The sequence below is a fragment of the Oncorhynchus clarkii genome, chromosome 24, assembly GCF_045791955.1.
Source record: "Oncorhynchus clarkii lewisi isolate Uvic-CL-2024 chromosome 24, UVic_Ocla_1.0, whole genome shotgun sequence".
NCBI lineage: Eukaryota > Metazoa > Chordata > Actinopteri > Salmoniformes > Salmonidae > Oncorhynchus > Oncorhynchus clarkii.
Window position 1 is genome coordinate 25,476,113 of NC_092170.1, and position 18,810 is coordinate 25,494,922.

Below are 18,810 nucleotides of genomic sequence, written 5' to 3' on the forward strand. Positions count from 1 at the left end.
CGCTACCTGCCCGAATGCATAGTGCCAACTGTAAAGTTTGGTGGATGAGGAATAATGGTCTGGGGCTTTTTTTCATGGTTCTAATTAGGCCCCTTAGTTCCAGTGAAGGGAGATCTTAACTCTACAGCATACAATGACATTCTAGATGATTCGGTGCTTCCAACTTTGTTGCAGCAGTTTGGGGAAGGCCCTTTCCTGACTCAGCATGACAATGCCCCTTTGCACAAAGCGAGTCCCATACAGAAATGCCTTGTCGAGATCGGTGTGGAAGAACTTGACTGGCCTGCACAGAACCCTGACCTCAACCACATCGAACACCTTTGTGATGAATTGGAACGCCGACTGCGAGCCAGGCCTAATCACCCAACATTAGTGCCCAACGTCACTAATGCTCTTGTGGCTGAATGGAAGCAAGTCCCCGCATCAGTATTCCAACATCTAGTATAAAGCCTTCCCAGAAGAGTGAAGGCTGTTATAGCAGCAAAGGGGGGACCAACTCCATATTAATGCCCATGATTTTGGAATGAGATGTGTCCACATACTTTTGGTCATGTACTGAATAAGGAAGCGGCAGGTGGGCCCATGTTGGCCTGATAAAGAGCACAGCAGAAGAGCTGACAGGACTTGAAGTGATGTAGAGTTTCAGCAAAAGAGTTACACTGCTATTAGATTCACTGTAAAAACACAGTATATATCAGTTTCAAAGCAAAGGCACAAGGACACACAAAGATTCTCTGTCTCTCATACACACACGTACACAGACAAACACGGTCGCACACACATACACACCACAGATATAGCTGTGCTTATTTCAATCAGGTGACATTTGTTGTTAACGAACACTGGAGAGGAGGTATGCCACTGGCTAACCTTTCAGCAGTGAATTATGGGAATTTACCTTCATGCCTCAGTGCTTTTGCTGTTTGGCTGCCGTTAGTGTCTAAATCAAAGGCTGGATCTGCTACATCGGCATTTTCCCCTCTGCAAGGGCAGCCGTCGCACAAGCGCTTGATGATGGGTGACATTTACCACGTAGCAGTGTTGTGGCCTTGTGCTATTGCAGACAGCAGCACAGCGCCCAGGAAGCACACACAAGTCAACAGCAGCTCTGCAATGGCAGCCATATTACCTTCATATCCCCTTACAACAACAAAATACTGTGTGTGTGTGTGTGTGTGTGTGTGTGCGCGCCACGGGAGAGCCGAGCGACTGACTCTGCCTGACTACGCAAAACTCGACCCCGTCTCTTCCTCAAGACGTCTCTAATTTATTTTACGGCTCAACGTAATTTTCCCTCAAAATGCTGTTTTCTCTTCTCACAGGCTCCTCTTCAGCATGTATTCTAATTACTGGTGGCTCGCTTTGATCTGAGTCCTGCTCCTCACTATACACTGACTCCAGCTTCCCTGGGATCTCATTTCATTAAGGAGCCTCATCTCTTCGTCTCTTTTTGGCGGGCTATTTATTTTCAGAGATCCAGCTTCAGTTACAGAGGAGGGAGGGAGGGAGGGAGGGAGATATAAAGTGGTAGGTTGTATATCATAGAACTAGTTATTTTTTTAAAAGGGGAGACTCTGGCGGAGCGTTGCATGCCATGTAGTTTTCCCATCCCACGTCGTCGGTCGGATATGTGCTGGGCGGTTCCAAAACATGGTCCGTAGGGGTTTGGGAGAAACGAGAGGTGGGGCTGCTGGGGGAGGCGGGGGTTGGAAACGGATTAGCTCTGGAGTCCGAGTTGAGATTACCTCATTAAAAGTTGAAGCGGAGGGTTAAGGAAGCTTTCGTCTACGCCGGCTGATGTTAAGTGCTTCTGTAATTTTGCGCCTCCCAAATCAATCACGGCGTTAACACGTACTGTATAGCACACTGGACATGCTGTAGGAGACGTCTCAAAGCAGGGGATGGCAGGGGATGAGCTGGGAAATCATTTTAACGTCTCTTTGTTCGTTCAGAAGCAAACTAAGGCAAACTAAGTGAAATGGACAAATCCCCTCCCAAACTATCTCTGCTCTTACTTGCGTATCCTCAATCATCATATATGTTACATGGCTACATTGTTTTTCAACAGCAAATTCTATTGTGATACACCCCCCATCTGATCAAAGGTCTTAACCTACATACGACTGGATGACTGCATTATTCCAGAAACTAAATCCCATGAAGGAAACAGACAGACAGAGGTTAGTCTATATCACCCCGATACTGTATTGAGGAAGACATTCCCAGGAGGCCAGCATTATCTCCGGGAGTCACAATGAAGCTCTTTGCATGTTATTACCCACAAGTCTATTCTTCAGGATAGAAGCAAGTAGGGTTCAAATGAGTCCAGTGTTCTTCTGTCTCCAGCCTAGTTACAACAGGGAGCAGGAGGAGGATGTCAGAAAGGCTTGACGGTCGGACCACGAAACGGTCCACGTTATCTCCCTGGGACAGGACAGAGCCAGGCATTTTCAGAGCGCTGTTTTCAACCTGTGACCGCTCGCTGTGTCGCCATTAACACAGAGTTAATTAAAGCACAACTCGTTCTCTTAGCAGGGGGCCTGAGCCTGCCATTTACAACAAATATACCACACTGGTAACACAATACACACACACACTGCAAACAGACACACATGCATGCATACACATACAGACATGCTGAACAGTTAATCAAATGGCAAACTAGACCCTTTTTTTATTGACCCCCTTCTTTTTTTGCACTGGCTCTATAGACTAGACTGGCTATATTCCCACACACATTCTAACACATACCACACAGATACTACAACACACACACACAAGTAATGGCGCCGGAGTGGATGGCAGCCGTTTTATTGGCTCTTATCCAACTGTGCTATTTTTTGGTTTTTTTTTTGCATTGTTTGTAACTTATTTTGTACATAATGTTGCTGCTATCATCTCTTATGACTGAAAAGAGCTTCTGAACATCAGCACAGCGATTACTCACCTCGAATTGGATGAAGAATTTTTCTATAATGAGGCAGACAGAAAGGATATACTCCTAACTTTCTTTCCCATCTGTACTGCTAGCTAACGCTCAATTGCTGGAAAATAAATGAGACAAATTGAAAGCACGAATATCCTTCCAACAAGACATTAAAAACTGTAATATCCTATGTTTCACCAAGTCGTGGCTGAGCGACGACATTACTAACATGCAGCTGGCGGGTTATACACTCTATTGGCAGGATAGAATAGCAGCCTCTGGTAAGACACGGGGCGGTGGCCTATGCATATTTGTAAACAACAGCTGGTGCACAATATCTAAGGAAGTCTCGAGGTTTTGCTCGCCTGAGGTAGAGTATCTCATGATAAGCTGTAGACCACACTATCTACAAAGAGTTTTCATCTGTATTTTTCATAGCTGTCTACATACCACCACAGACCGATGGCAGCACTAAAACCACACTCAATGAGCTGTATACGGCCATAAGCATACAGGAAACTGCTCATCCAGAAGCGGTGCGCAAAGTGGCTGGGGACTTTAATGCAGGGAAACTTAAATCAGTTTTACCTCATTTCTATGTGCAACCAGAGGGAAAAAACTCTAGACCACCTTTACTCCACACACAGAGACGCATACAAAGCTCTCCCTCGCCCTCCATTTGGCAAATCTGACCATAATTATATCCTCCTGATTCATGCTTACAAGCAAAAATTTAAGCAGGAAGCACCAGTGACTCGGTCTATAAAAAAAAAGTGGTCAGATGAAGCAGATGCTAAACTACAGGATCCACTGATCCTAGGCCATCATTGTAAATAAGAATTTGTTCTTAACTGACTTGCCTTAATAATTGACATCTCCACAGAGGTACTCTGGAGCTCTGTCAGAGTGACCATTTGGTTCTTGCTCACCTCCCGGACTAAGGCTCACCCCCAATTGCTCAGTTTGGCCTTGCCGCCAGTTCTAGGAAGAGTCTTAGTGGTTCCAAACTTCTTCCTTTTAAGAATGATGGAGGTCACTGTGTTCTTGGTGAGGATAAATTTGTATTGAATCCATTTTAGAATAAGGCTGTAACGTAACAGAATGTGGAAAAAGTCAAAGGGTCTGAATATTTTTTGAATGCTCTGTACACTCACACACACAAATCTATTTTAACGCCACATACACACACTCACACATAGAAACACTTTCACGCGCTTCACACACGCTCCTACTACTCTGTTCATTGTCTATCCTTATTGCCTAGTCACTTTTACCCCTACCTACATGTACATATTACCTATGTATATTACCTCAACTACCTCTAACCCTTGCACATTGACTCGGTATTGGTACTTCTTGTATATAACCTCGTTATTGTTATTTTATTGTGTTACTGTTTCCTTTTGAATTTATTTAGCTTTATTTCGTTTTCTAACTTTTCAACTCTGCATTGTTGGCAAAGGGCTTGTGCATTTCATGCCAAAGTCTACACCTGTTGTATTCGGTGCATGGGACAAATAGCATTTGATTTGATTTGATTCATTAAAAGAGCAGCCTTTCATACAGCTTTACTGTATTTTGGGAGACGCCATTTGATCACACACAAAGGCTTTCCTTTGATGGCCGCTTATAGGAGCTCTGTCCAATACTGATGACAGAAAGACTATCTTAAAACCACCAAATAATGCACACAGCTTGCGTAACAGGACTCCAAGAAACAACAATATGTAATGGAAGGACGTGGGGGGCTTTTTCACAACATGGGATCACACGGAGGTGGGGGGCTTTTTCACAACACAGAACCACACAAGACATGGGGGGCTTTTTCACAACATGGGATCACACAGAGGTGGGGGGCTTTTTCACAACACAGAACCACACAAGACATGGGGGGCTTTTTCACAACCCGGGACCACACAGGACATGGGGGGCTTTTTCACAACACGGGACCACACAGGACATGGGGGGCTATTTCACAACACGGGACCACACAGGAGATAGGGGGGCTTTTTCACAACACAGGACCACACAGGAGGTGGGTTTGTCCATCTGTCTGTCTCTACAGAGGGTCACAATGGGAGGGGTGTTGAGGGGTGGCGACACCCGCTCCAATGTGCTGACCGGTGCCGCCGCACCACACAGAGCCCTGGTAACACGGCCGGTCGCCCTCCTCCTCCGTCTCCGCTGTCAGATATGCTAGCCTGCTTTACCTGCTGCGATTCCATTAGCAGGCTGCCTGTTCCAGCACTCGAGTGTTTCTGTAGCATATTAAACAGATTAATAGAACAATGCTCCAGGGAGGGAGCGGCCTGTCAATCTCGGCTAAAAACACAAAAGCAGAAAATTAAAAAAGCCTGTGGCTGAACTCCAGCACTGATAAAAAGCCACTGGAATCTTGCGTGGAGAGAAAGGGGGTGGGAGGGACGGTCGGATGGATGGAAAAACACAGATGGTAAATATTTATTCTCCTATCCTGCTTACTAAACACACGGACACACACAAGCACACATACAGACAGACGTACGCTCATTCACGCACACACATTCATAAACAGAGCTGCTACTGTGGTGACCAGAATGACAAGAAGTAACATTTGCTCAACAAGGAAGAACATTGTAACAGCAAGAATCCAACAAACCTTCCCTTACACCAGGAGAGTCAGTATTTTATGGCTTACTTGGATAAACTACCATCTACATTCTCCTTTTAGTCCAGATGCACTATTTTGCAATTATTAGACATCGCCCTCTGTTGATTCAATGTAAATCCAGAGTGCCTCCCTGCATTCTTCCATCCTCTCTTTTCTGATGTGAAGGAATATATATCAGAGGAATGGATCTGTGGGCCAAGCTGTGCCTGGTGGTGAAGGAGGAGATGTCTCGGTCTCATCCTGTGAGATTGGTGAGAAATTCAATCTGGTGCAGCAGTCTGTTTCTGGGTGAGATACTGGGAGATTGAGTGAGGTCTACAGAGACCCGAGAGGCTTCACTCCTGTCTTTAGATTCACAGGCATGGCACTCAAAGACGGAGAGCGAGAGAGAGAGAGAGAGAGAGAGAGATTCAGAGAGAGAGATTCAGAGAGAGAGAGTCAGAGAGAGAGAGAGAGAGAGCCAGTCAGAGAGAGAGAGTCAGAGAGAGACAGACAAAGGCAGAAGACAAAGCCCACATCACGACAGCCAAAGAGCAAGCAGTGTGTATAATGTGTTGTGTTGTGTGATTGGGGCAAAGATGCAAAGAGGTGGTTGGCAGATGAAGCAATATATTCTCTCCTCATATTTTATGAAGTAAAAGTGCTCTGTTTGGGAAGAGGGAACAATATACACTATATATACAAAAGTATGTGGACACTGTAGAATGTTGGCCATAGAATGTTCTTACTGAAGACCTCAGTGACTTTCAACGTGGCACCGTCATAGGATGCCACCTTTCCAACAAGTCAGTTCATCAAATTTCTGCCCTGCTAGAGCTGCCCTAGATAACTGTAAGTGATGTTATTGTGAAGTGGAAACATCTAGGAGCAACAGCGTCTCAGACGCGAAATGGTAGGCCACACAAGCTCACAGAACCGGACTGCCAAGTGCTGAAGCACGTAACGCGTTAAAATCATCTGTCCTCAGTTGCAACACTCACTACCAAGTTCCAGGCTGCCTCTGGAAGCAACGTCAGCACAATAACTGTTAGTTGGGAGCTTCATGAAATGGGTTCCCATGGCCGAGCAGCCGTACACAAGCCTAAGATCACCATGCACAATGCCAAGCTTCAACTGGAGTGGTGTAAAGCTCTCCACCATTGGACTCTGGAGCAGTGGATATGCATTCTCTGGAGTGATGAATCACACTTCACCATCTGGCAGTCTGACGGACACATCTGGGTTTGGCGGATGACAGGAGAACGCTGTTTGCCCCAATGCATAGTGCCAACTGTAAAGTTTGGTGGAGGAGGAATAATGGTCTGGGGCTGTTTATCATGGTTTGGGCTAGGCCCCTTCGTTCCAGTGAAGGGAAATCTTAACACTACATCATACAATGGCATTCTAGATGATTCTATGGCAACAGTTTGGGGAAGGCCATTTCCTGTCTCAATACACAAAGAACTTGTTCTCAACTTGCCTACCTGGTTAAATAAAGGTGAAATAAAAAGCGAGGTCCATACAGAAATGGTTTGTCGAGATCGGTGTGGTAGAACTTGACTGGCCTGCACAGAGTCCTGGTCGCAACCCCATCAAACACCTTTGGAATTAATTGAAACATAGACTGTGAGCCAGGCCTATCATAAACTCAACCCATTTCAACAATCACCATTGAGAACCATGAAAACCTGCAACCCTTTAGCATTCATATCATTGTTTTATCTTCAACAAAACGGATCTCAATCTAAACAATAGAGTTCAAAAAATGCGACAGAAATCAAGCAGAAGCAAAACGCAGGTACAGTACTGATCTCACAATGTGAGTGCGGATGTTGCAAATCATTTTTAATAGTTGTCATCAGATGGTTCATTACATTAAACTATCCTGGCTAATATCCTCTAATCCAATGGCTCTCCCACATCCTGAGGCTATGAGCTCAGAGAGAGGAGGGGCAGCGGGGGGGGGGGGGGGGGAGAGGAGGCAGGCAGTAGCCCAGTGTATAAGCAGGTTAATTGCCCTGATGCAGAGACTGGCTGGATCACAGCAAGAGGAGCCCATTTCAGTTCATTGTAAACCGTCCCATTCTGTTACCCTGTACTGTTCTGTTCCATGCCAGCCAGGCACACAGGCAGACTGACAGGCAACACAGAGGCAGGCAGGCAGGCAGGCAGGCAGGCAGGCAGGCGAGAAGGCGGGCAGCCAGTGAGTTCCAGGGGCAGCACAGAGGCAAGCAGGCAGGCAGACGGGCAGCCAGTCAGTCCCAGGGGCAGCACAGAGGCAGGCAGGCTCGCAGGCAGACGGCAGCCAGTCAGTCCCAGGGGCAGCACAGAGGCAGGCAGGCTCGCAGGCAGACGGCAGCCAGTCAGTCCCAGGGGCAGCACAGAGGCAGGCAGGCAGGCTCGCAGGCAGACGGCAACCAGTCAGTCCCAGGGGCAGCACAGAGGCAGGCAGGCAGGCTCGCAGGCAAACGGGCAGCCAGTCAGTCCCAGGGGCAGCACAGAGGCAGGCAGGCTCGAAGTCAGACGGGCAGCCAGTCAGTCCCAGGGGCAGCACAGAGGCAGGCAGGCAGGCTCGCAGGCAAACGGGCAGCCAGTCAGTCCCAGGGGCAGCACAGAGGCAGGCAGGAAGGTAGGGGTCTCACAGACTGTATGTGACGACGCGTGGTTGAGCAGGCTGTGTGCTCGGGGTGAGAGCGCTGACACACAGCGCCACCTAAAGGAGGGAGATGTCAAAAGCTTTGCTCCTCGAACAAACCAGCTCGGTCTAAACATATACACACAAACACACAAGTTGGTACACGATACTCTTAGTTATCAGGTGTAGGTTCTTGCATTCCCCAAAGGAAGTGTGAATTCTCCAGTACTGAAGATGGAGATTGTGAGATGTAGCCTAAGGAATCTTAGCCTCAGAGTTTGATCAAAACAGGTGGCTCTGGATCTTCTAATATTTCTATACCACCTGTCCTGGGGTCTGTCTCCGCCATCTTGACCTTCATATGGATGCCCTCTACCGCTCCATCCCAGAGCTCTGTGCTCTCTTCCTCTGAGTGTGACACCCTCCCCATTCACACACACACACACACACACACACCTCAAGATCCCCTCCTATCCCTCACTCTCTGAGCTGCCCTCTCTCTCCTCCTCTTCTTCCTCCCCTCCCTGCTTCCATCCCTCGTTTGCATTCCTCTCCTGGGCTGGGTCCTGGATCATCGCCCGCTCGGGCTGCCCGGCTGGCCCTGTCTGTTTTCATTCCCCTCTGAGAGGACAAGTCGTTTGGGAGAGAGGGGAGCAGATGACCAATGGCTTCTGACCTTTTCTCCCTCAATATAACTCCTCCGCACCGCGCCGAGAAAGTGGCAATCAGGCTAGGCAGAAGTGACACCCTGATCTGAGCATGGCCGAGCCCCACACAATCACAGTGTTACTTCCCATCAATATGCGACTGCGGGTGGGTGGGTTGGTGGTCGGTTGGTGGTGGTGGGGTGGGGGAATGGAGGGGTCTGCGGGTGAGAGGAGGGTTAGCTTAGCTGTGGTGCTGCACAGGTCACAGCCAGGATTCCCATGACAACACACACAGATTAACACACACACACTTGTTTGTTTTGCAGGACAGCAAAGACTAACTTGCATGATTTCTCTTTGGTCCAGAAAGTAATTTTTCTGTTTCACCAACTACAAAAAGGATACCATTTGATGCCAGTTAGTCTTGGGCTTTCATTTCGATGCAGATTTTGAGGTGGGGACATGTGAGTTGGAGAAGCTTTCTCTTTATTTTGTGCGGTCTCTCCATCCAATTGGTTGGTGTTGAGCTGCAGTTCCAAAGATCATTCCCACTATGAGAGGATTCATTCAGTCATTCATAGCAATAGATTACAGTGTCCATCCCGGCGTCTCCAGATTCCAGGCGAGTCAATTACATAAACCGGGGGAAAATCACAGGATAGTATTTCACGGCCTGCTCAATATGAGGCAGTTCCATGACTGTTACTGTCAGACGTGGCACATGTGGGAGGAGGACGTAAGCCAGTGTGAAATACAATGAAACGCTGTGCACTCTGGGAACACATGTTAGAACATGAGCTGCCATGAAATAGACTGACTTAGAGAGTGGTTTCAGGACATAGACTGTGGAGTAGTAGGCTCTGTTCTGTAAGCCACCAAAACAAACATGTCTGGTGTCTGAAGAGACAGCGGGGCCACAGTGAGTGTGGCTTCCTAGTGGAACAAAGTATTGTGGGATGCGGACAAAGTATGCACAGTGGTGGATTAAACCGCGTTTAAACCAAGGAAATATGTAAAGAGGAATTATATTACAGATTATTTTCCAAATCACCTTAACAAAATGTCTTGGTGGAGCTGAGGGAAGAGGATAAATGAAGGCCACAGAAATGTATGGGATATAATTAAACAAATTGTATGCCAAACTAAAGTTGTTGTTCAGGCATGAGTTTCCATGTTGAGACGAGAGAGAGAAGGAACACATCTAAGTGATGATATGCCTCAAAAGGGGGCATTATCATTTGAAAAGATCCCGTCAGTGTGGCTTCGTCCCCTCTGTGCTGAAAATAAAATTGCCTGATGTGTAAGATTTACCTTTGCCACGCTTGGCCCTGATCAGGCGCGAGGGTCGCAGCTTCACGTGTCATCTGGTGGCTCCATCGCCGTGCCTCCAATTTACACACAGCGCTGCTCTGTATTTCAAAGGAGCCCCAGCGCCAGCCTCCTGTTAGCTATCGCTATCTGGGCCCCACCGCGCGGAGGCAAGATTAGGCCAGCTGGAGAAACCGCTCGCTGCTCTGTACCCCCCCTTACCCCCTCCACACACCCCATTTACATTTTCATATGAGATTTTCCTCCCCTGCTCATCCCTCCTTCGTTCTCTTCCCCCTCCTGGGCCTTAACTAGCCTGTCCTCCACACATCTTTCTCTCTAGCTCTCTCCTTTCTTCAGATGGGCTGGAGGAGAGAAGTATACCGCCACGCATTGGAGACAGCTGGTATTGCTTGCTCTCTCTCTCTCTCTCTCTCTCTCTCTCTCTCTCTCTCTCTCTCTCTCTCTCTCTCTCTCTCTCTCTCTCTCTCTCTCTCTCTCTCTCTCTCTCTCTCTCTCTCTCTCTCTCTCTCTCTCTCTCTCTCTCTCTACTCAGCTAATGGAATAATGAATTAAACTTTTGATGTAAAAACAAACAGTTCCTTAGCAGTGCAGCTTTCAATTATTTAATCTTTAAGAAAGTGACATGCTTAAGCAGAACATAAATAGATCAAAGAGTTACTAATAAATCTGAATTGAGAAAAAACGCATTCAAACAATATTGGCAAATTAAACAAGTTGGAGATAAAAAAAAGGAACACGCTCTCATGAGATTGTGAGCTGTTCTGTGAATTTGCAACCGAGCCTGAAACATTGTATGGCGAAAAGTGCAAAACGTCTAAATACAGACTGTCTGAGAAAGACATCAGAGTACTACTTCCTCCCTACACTCCTCTAAACCATGTATATGCTGAGATAATGAGAGTACTACTTTCTCCCTACACTCCTCTAAACCATGTATATGCTGAGATAATGAGAGTACTACTTTCTCCCTACACTCCTCTAAACCATGTACATGCTGAGGAGATAATGAGTTCTACTTTCTCCCTACACTCCTCTAAACCATGTATATGCTGAGATAATGAGTACTACTTTCTCCCTACACTCCTCTAAACCATGTATATGCTGAGATAATGAGAGTACTACTTTCTCCCTGCACTCCTCTAAACCATGTATATGCTGAGGTAATGAGAGTACTACTTTCTCCCTACACTCCTCTAAACCATGTATATGCTGGGATAATGAGAGTACTACTTTCTCCCTACGCTCCTCTAAACCATGTATATGCTGAGATAATGAGTTCTACTTTCTCCCTACACTCCTCTAAACCATGTATATGCTGAGATAATGAGTACGACTTTCTCCCTACGCTCCTCTAAACTATGTATATGCTGAGGAGATAATGAGAGTACGACTTTCTCCCTACACTCCTCTAAACCATGTATATGCTGAGATAATGAGAGTACTACTTTCTCCCTACGCTCCTCTAAACCATGTATATGCTGAGATAATGAGAGTACTACTTTCTCCCTACGCTCCTCTAAACCATGTATATGCTGAGATAATGAGAGTACTACTTTCTCCCTACACTCCTCTAAACCATGTACATGCTGAGGAGATAATGAGTTCTACTTTCTCCCTACACTCCTCTAAACCATGTATATGCTGAGGAGATAATGAGTTCTACTTTCTCCCTACACTCCTCTAAACCATGTATATGCTGAGATAATGAGTACTACTTTCTCCCTACACTCCTCTAAACCATGTATATGCTGAGATAATGAGAGTACTACTTTCTCCCTGCACTCCTCTAAACCATGTATATGCTGAGATAATGAGAGTACTACTTTCTCCCTACACTCCTCTAAACCATGTTTATGCTGGGATAATGAGAGTACTACTTTCTCCCTACGCTCCTCTAAACCATGTATATGCTGAGGAGATAATGAGTTCTACTTTCTCCCTACACTCCTCTAAACCATGTATATGCTGAGATAATGAGTTCTACTTTCTCCCTACACTCCTCTAAACCATGTATATGCTGAGATAATGAGAGTACGACTTTCTCCCTACGCTCCTCTAAACTATGTATATGCTGAGGAGATAATGAGAGTACGACTTTCTCCCTACACTCCTCTAAACCATGTATATGCTGAGATAATGAGAGTACTACTTTCTCCCTACGCTCCTCTAAACCATGTATATGCTGAGGAGATAATGAGTACTACTTTCTCCCTACACTCCTCTAAACCATGTATATGCTGAGATAATGAGAGTACTACTTTCTCCCTACGCTCCTCTAAACCATGTAAATGCTGAGGAGATAATGAGTACTACTTTCTCCCTACACTCCTCTAAACCATGTATATGCTGAGATAATGAGATTATTACTTTTTCCCTACGCTCCTCTAAACCATGTACATGCTGAGGAGATAATGAGTTCTACTTTCTCCCTACACTCCTCTAAACCATGTATATGCTGAGGAGATAATGAGAGTACTATTTTGTCCCTACGCTCCTCTAAACGATGTATATGCTGAGGAGATAATGAGTGCTACTTTCTCCCTGCACTCCTCTAAACCATGTATATGCTGAGGAGATAATGAGAGTGCTACTTTCTCCCTGCACTCCTCTAAACCATGTATATGCTGAGGAGATAATGAGAGTACTACTTTCTCCCTGCACTCCTCTAAACCATGTATATGCTGAAGAGATAATGAAATGAAACAGGCATGAAGAAGACGACCCTGATACTTTGACTCCATCAACTGCCAAGTGATCGGGGTGGTTGTCAACTGAAACAGGCCACCTCTCTCTTTCTCTCCCTCCTACCTCTCTCATTCCCTCTCTATCTCTCTGAGATGGACTAGATGCTAATGGAGAAGAGAGGAGAGAGTGTTATTATTTGGGAGGCAGTCCAGGCTGAGAGAAGAACCCTCCATTCTGAATGCCTGTCTCTGGCAGACCTTGTTAACTCTGTTTGGGGGAGAATCTCATTTAGGGGGACGCTGGATGGACTTTAAGCCCGAAGAGAAAGGGAGAAAGAGAGAGAGAATGAGAGAGAGAAATAGAACCGGAGAGAGCTAAGGTGATGCATTGCTCCAGTAAATGCCCATGACTCACCCTGAATATCAAGGGCAGGGAATCACCCTCTCTCCGTCCTATTCTCATTGCCTTCACGTTGAACAAACACAGAGGCTTCACTTTGCCTGCTGTGGGTATGGCTTTGCAGAGATGAATAATCTCTAACTCCCAGCCCAGAGAATGCACTACATTACATCAAGATGTACGTCTTAAGGTGCCATATACAGTAGCATCAATAGAATATTGTGTTCCTTCGAGGGAACCATGTCCCTTTGGGTTCTTCCAAGAAACTAGAGGTCTTTCAAACTCCAAACATTGCTTGCTTCCGCTATATTCAAGGGATATGAGTAAAAATAAGACTGCTAAGATATTTGAGCCTGTGAATGTGTAACTATATGGTTGTGCTTGGATGGTGTGCATGTAGGAGAGAGAAGGAGAGGCAGAGAGACTCATTTTACATTTTCTGCATGTTCCCGATGGCAGACAGCTGACCTTCAGCACAGACACGCTTGGGTGGGTAACAGCGCTCAAATTACGTCCGTTCCAAAGGACTACATGAAACAGCCAGTACGCTTTAAAGTTGTTCAATTAGATTATCCTTTTCATTTCTTTCTTCTAGTGTGCAATCAAGGGACAGACACACACCAACAACCAAACAAGCCGCTGCATATGCTGCCAAGCACACACAGGGAGGGTGAGGGAGGGAAGAGGAGGGGAGAAAGAGAGAGACTGAGACTGTAACCAATCGATGCAGCAGATCAGGATACTGAAAGTTTGTCCAGACCTGGACACAGAAAGTCTTTGAAATGTTAATATGGAAGAATTGTGTCTTATGATGCAGGATGAATACAATTAATAATAATAATACTTGTTTCTAAAACTCAAATGATAAACTATTTGAGGGAATGACGGGAAATGATTCTATTCATTTCTAAATGACCAATTACCAACGCAACTCATATGTGTGTCTGTGCAAAAATAACAATCACTTCCAGGGCACTCATGCTTACACAGTAATACACACACACACACACACACACACATCACAGACACATCAGTCTCCTATCTCACACTTCGCTGTGATTCCGTCTCTCTCCTCCCCCTTTTCTGTGGCTGACACTGCTCTGCATCCCACCATCCTGTCGAGGTGACAGTCATTTGGACAGCAGCTCATCACACATTAACATGCAGCTGTGTGTGTGTGTGTGTGTGTGTGTGTGTGTGTGTGTGTGTGTGTGTGTGTGTGTGTGTGTGTGTGTGTGTGTGTGTGTGCGTGCGGAAAAGGGAAGGAGAGGGTACTTTCAGGGGATTTGCAGTAATTATATGACAAAATGCTGGCGAATCTCTCTGGGTGCTGAATAGAGGCCCACGGGTCAGGGGATGAAGCACTCTCGTCTGGGTAATTTGTAAATGTCATTCAGGTGGGGTCCTCTGTCAAAACCACGCCAGCCAGCAGGGAGTAAGGGTGGAAGGTAGGGAAGGAGGGTGGGAGGCTAGAAAAAGGAAAAGCACAGCAACCTTTAGTCATGCAGATTATTCTAAAACAGGTGCCAGGTCTCCCTCCTTCTGAAGGACCGGTCTGCTGTGGTCTGTTGGGCTGCTGCTGACTGGTCAGGGACTTCCTCATTTTGACATTCAGTCAAAATGTGCATGAATGATACAAATATATTCATGTCATCTAATACTACCGTTGTTGTTTTGACAAAAGGTGCAGCCGATGAGAGGCAATATAGATTTGATTCCAGTTTAAAAAAGTATGTTTTTTGTTGTGTGACACTGAATTTGCAATTCATTTGTGTGAGCATGAATAGCGTGAGTATCTGTGTTTTCTGTCCCTGCTCTCAACAGACAGGTGACAGAGGTAAGACATGTGGGGGGAAGGGTGTGTGCTGTCAAACGAGCCCAACAACAGAGCGTGTTACTCCGGCTTCAAATAATCACTGCGACGCGTATAGCCCAAGCCTCAATCGATGCCCTATTACCATTATCTTTGAAAAGAGCTGGCTCATTTTCCTCTAAGTGGCCGATCAGTGTTGCCTGTAAACCAGGGCATTAGGTGCCCCCCCCCCCCCCCCCCCCCCCCCCCCCAAACATGCCAGCCCATGGGAGTGACACCCCCCACCTTCAGTCACCCTAACCCTGTCCGAGGGGAACCGTGAGGAGGCATGGCCGTCATCCTCAATACAACCTGAGTTGGTCATTTGTATGTAATCATGAAACCATGGTGTCTGGGAATGCATTCTGAACACAAAGCGTCAAGGACTCTTTCTGGCTCAGTCGCTGGAGGAATGCACTAGAGTCACACTAAGGTTTGTAATGTTTGCTCTCACCCACTCACTATTTCTGTGCATATATTTAATACTATGAGCACAAATACAATAAGGTGAAATCAATGGCTTTTTAAATACATGTTTCTTAAAGCCGAAGTTAACTTTTAACATTGGTGATGCCGGATGTAGAAACCTTCAAAAACGTTAAGAATTCCCCTCATTTTGAAGTTAATGCATCACAGTGTTTGATTGTCTGCAGTGTGTTAATTGCTGGGCTAGTGAGCTAAGAGCTACAGCAGCATACATGTGACCCTAAGAAAATGCCAATCAATGGCCCCCACAAGAAACCCTATGTGTCTAGCTAATTGAATTTCAATGAAACCAAGGTTGGGTTTTCTAGTTTTAATCTGTGTCGCTGTTTACTCAACAGATTAATTCAGTTCCAACCTTCCAGGCAACAATCATTCGTATAAAATAACAAATATTGAGCTTCGAAGACACTGTCCATGGACATGAGCCACCAAGACAGGGCATTGACAGAAGTAGTGTCGTAATGCTAAGAGAAAGCATAGACTTCCTTTAATATGATTAAAAAGCCATCATCAATGGACAGAATCAGCTATCAGAAACAGATCAAGGACAGAGTGTTACAGTGGAACAGAGAAAGCAGACAGCTTTCAATTCAGTAAACAAAAGCAGGAGAAAACTCAGTCTAAACCAATACAACAAGAGTTGAAGATTCTAACCGCATTAGAAAAAGTAGACCAATTTATTTCTAAAAGAGAGGGAAAGGACAAATAAACTGCTCAGACATACATTTCCTGCAGTGGTGCGCGAGGCACTCATTGGTGACTTTTATGGCTAGGTAGTGGGAGGAACGGCACTATCAGACTATTGGTTTTTATTACAGAGGGTATGATAGGGCCTGCTGGAGTGATGTTATACTGTTCCTGTCTGGCTGCACCATGACGCACTGTTCCAGTCGTCACCCTCCATGGCTGATCGTTCCAGTCGTCACCCTCCATGGCTGGTCGTTCCAGTCGTCACCCTCCATGGCTGATCGTTCCAGTCGACACCCTCCATGGCTGATCGTTCCAGTCGTCACCCTCCATGGCTGATCGTTCCAGTCGTCACCCTCCATGGCTGATCGTTCCAGTCGTCACCCCTCCATGGCTGATCGTTCCAGTCGTCACCCCTCCATGGCTGATCGTTCCAGTCGTCACCCCTCCATGGCTGGTCGTTCCAGTCGTCACCCTCCATGGCTGATCGTTCCAGTCGTCACCCCTCCATGGCTGATCGTTCCAGTCGTCACCCCTCCATGGCTGATCGTTCCAGTCGTCACCCCTCCATGGTTGATCGTTCCAGTCGTCACCCCTCCATGGCTGATCGTTCCAGTCGTCACCCCTCCATGGCTGATCGTTCCAGTCATCACCCCTCCATGGCTGATCGTTCCAGTAGTCACCCCTCCATGGCTGATCGTTCCAGTCGTCACCCCTCCATGGCTGATCGTTCCAGTCGTCACCCCTCCATGGCTGATCGTTGAACACCCCGTCCTCTGGTAAACTAAATAAATATAAAGAGATCTATGAATGCCCAGGCAGGTCCCTATATTGGCCCATCTAGAGAACAGGGGAACTATCAACCTGAGGCATGTGCTAGGCCAGCTTGATGTCATTTTAGATTTTCACTGTAACCCTTCAACCCCCCTGCTGTCCTATTCAATTCAAAAAAAGGAATGCCGCAACTTCCACGTCGAAACCATTATTAAGTGCCCTTCAAATCGGTAAACCAAGCTGTGAAATTTAAAAAGGAGACTAGATACCAAAAAAGCCCTAAGCAGCCGTTAAGAATATGACCACTTGAATTATCTCAAGGCTAATGACTTTAGCACAGGTGTGAATCTAACTAACTAGGCTACATCGCAGAGAGTAAGTTACCCGTGAACATTCCACTTTGTCATGATAAACAGTGGCAGGGCAGTCTTGAGACTCTCCATGCACTGTGTTTGTGGCTGTATCAGAGGGATAGGGGGAGTGGGTGGGTGTTGTGGGGTAGAGAGAGGGTCCCAGTCCCTCCACAGTGCAGGCCTGATCCACCGAGAGCCTCATGCTGTCGGGGACCATCCCATTTGAATGCTCCGGCTTCCTTTATCAGTGGCACAAGTGGTGCAGAAAAATTGCTTGGGATTAATTTGGGGGGCCTGTGAACACACAGCTGGGATCAGTGAATACAGCTTCCTCAGAGGTGGCGCTCCTTAATACTGGGCTTGACACACTTTTATTAACACTGGGCTGCTCCGTTTAAGTGTTATATTTTTCAATGGTCGAAGGCTACGGTGCAACTTGAAATGGTATTTAGGAAGTAACAACATAAGTGTACAAAGTGATAAGGAAATTAAACCTCCCCAAAACGTAAGGGTTTTACTCTCCCTCTTTGGTTGTGAAGCGTACTGTAATTGTATGTATCTGGCCCACCCAACACAGGATCACAGTGGGATCTGTGTAAATAACTACAGTATAACACAGTGTGGTCTGTGTAAATAACTACATTATAACACAGTGTGATCTGTTTAAATATCTACAATATAACACAGTATGATCAGTGTAAATAACTCAAGTATAACAGTGTGATCTGTGTAAATATCTACAGTATAATCTGTGTAAATAACTACAGTATAAAACAGTGTGATCAGTGGAAGTAACTAAATTATAACACAGTGTGATCCGTGTAAATACCTACAGTTTAACACATTGTGATTTGTGTAAATAACTACAATATAGCACAGTATGATCAGTGTAAATAACTCAAGTATAACACAGTGTGATGTGTGTAGATAACTACAGTATAACACAATGAGATGTGTGTACATAACTATATTATAACACAGTGTGATCTGCGTAAATAACTACAGTACAACATAGTGTGATCTGCGTAAATAACTACAGTATAACACAGTGTGATCTGCGGAAATAACTACAGTATAACACAGTGTGATCTGCGGAAATAACTACAGTATAACACAGTGTGATCTGCGGAAATAACTACAGTATAACACAGTGTGATCTGCGGAAATAACTACAGTATAACACAGTGTGATCTGCGTAATTAACTACATTATAACACAGTGTGATCTGCGTAATTAACTACAGTATAACACAGTGTGATCTGCGTAATTAACTATATTATAACACAGTGTGATCTGCGTAAATAACTACAGTATAACACAGTGTGATCTGCGTAATTAACTATATTATAACACAGTGTGATCTGCGTAAATAACTACAGTATAACACAGTGTGATCTGCGTAATT

General features: G+C 45.7%; 1 protein-coding gene across 1 annotated transcript; it reads left to right on the forward strand.

Annotated features, from left to right (window-relative positions):
- Window positions 1-5,000: 5,000 nt before the first annotated feature.
- Window positions 5,001-17,042, forward strand: LOC139382616 (serine/arginine repetitive matrix protein 2-like). Its single transcript, XM_071126721.1, has 5 exons — window positions 5,001-5,075; window positions 7,677-8,184; window positions 10,174-10,315; window positions 15,078-15,090; window positions 16,716-17,042. Exons 1-5 carry the CDS (start codon window positions 5,001-5,003, stop codon window positions 17,040-17,042), a joined length of 1,065 nt encoding a protein of 354 aa, XP_070982822.1.
- Window positions 17,043-18,810: the final 1,768 nt, after the last annotated feature.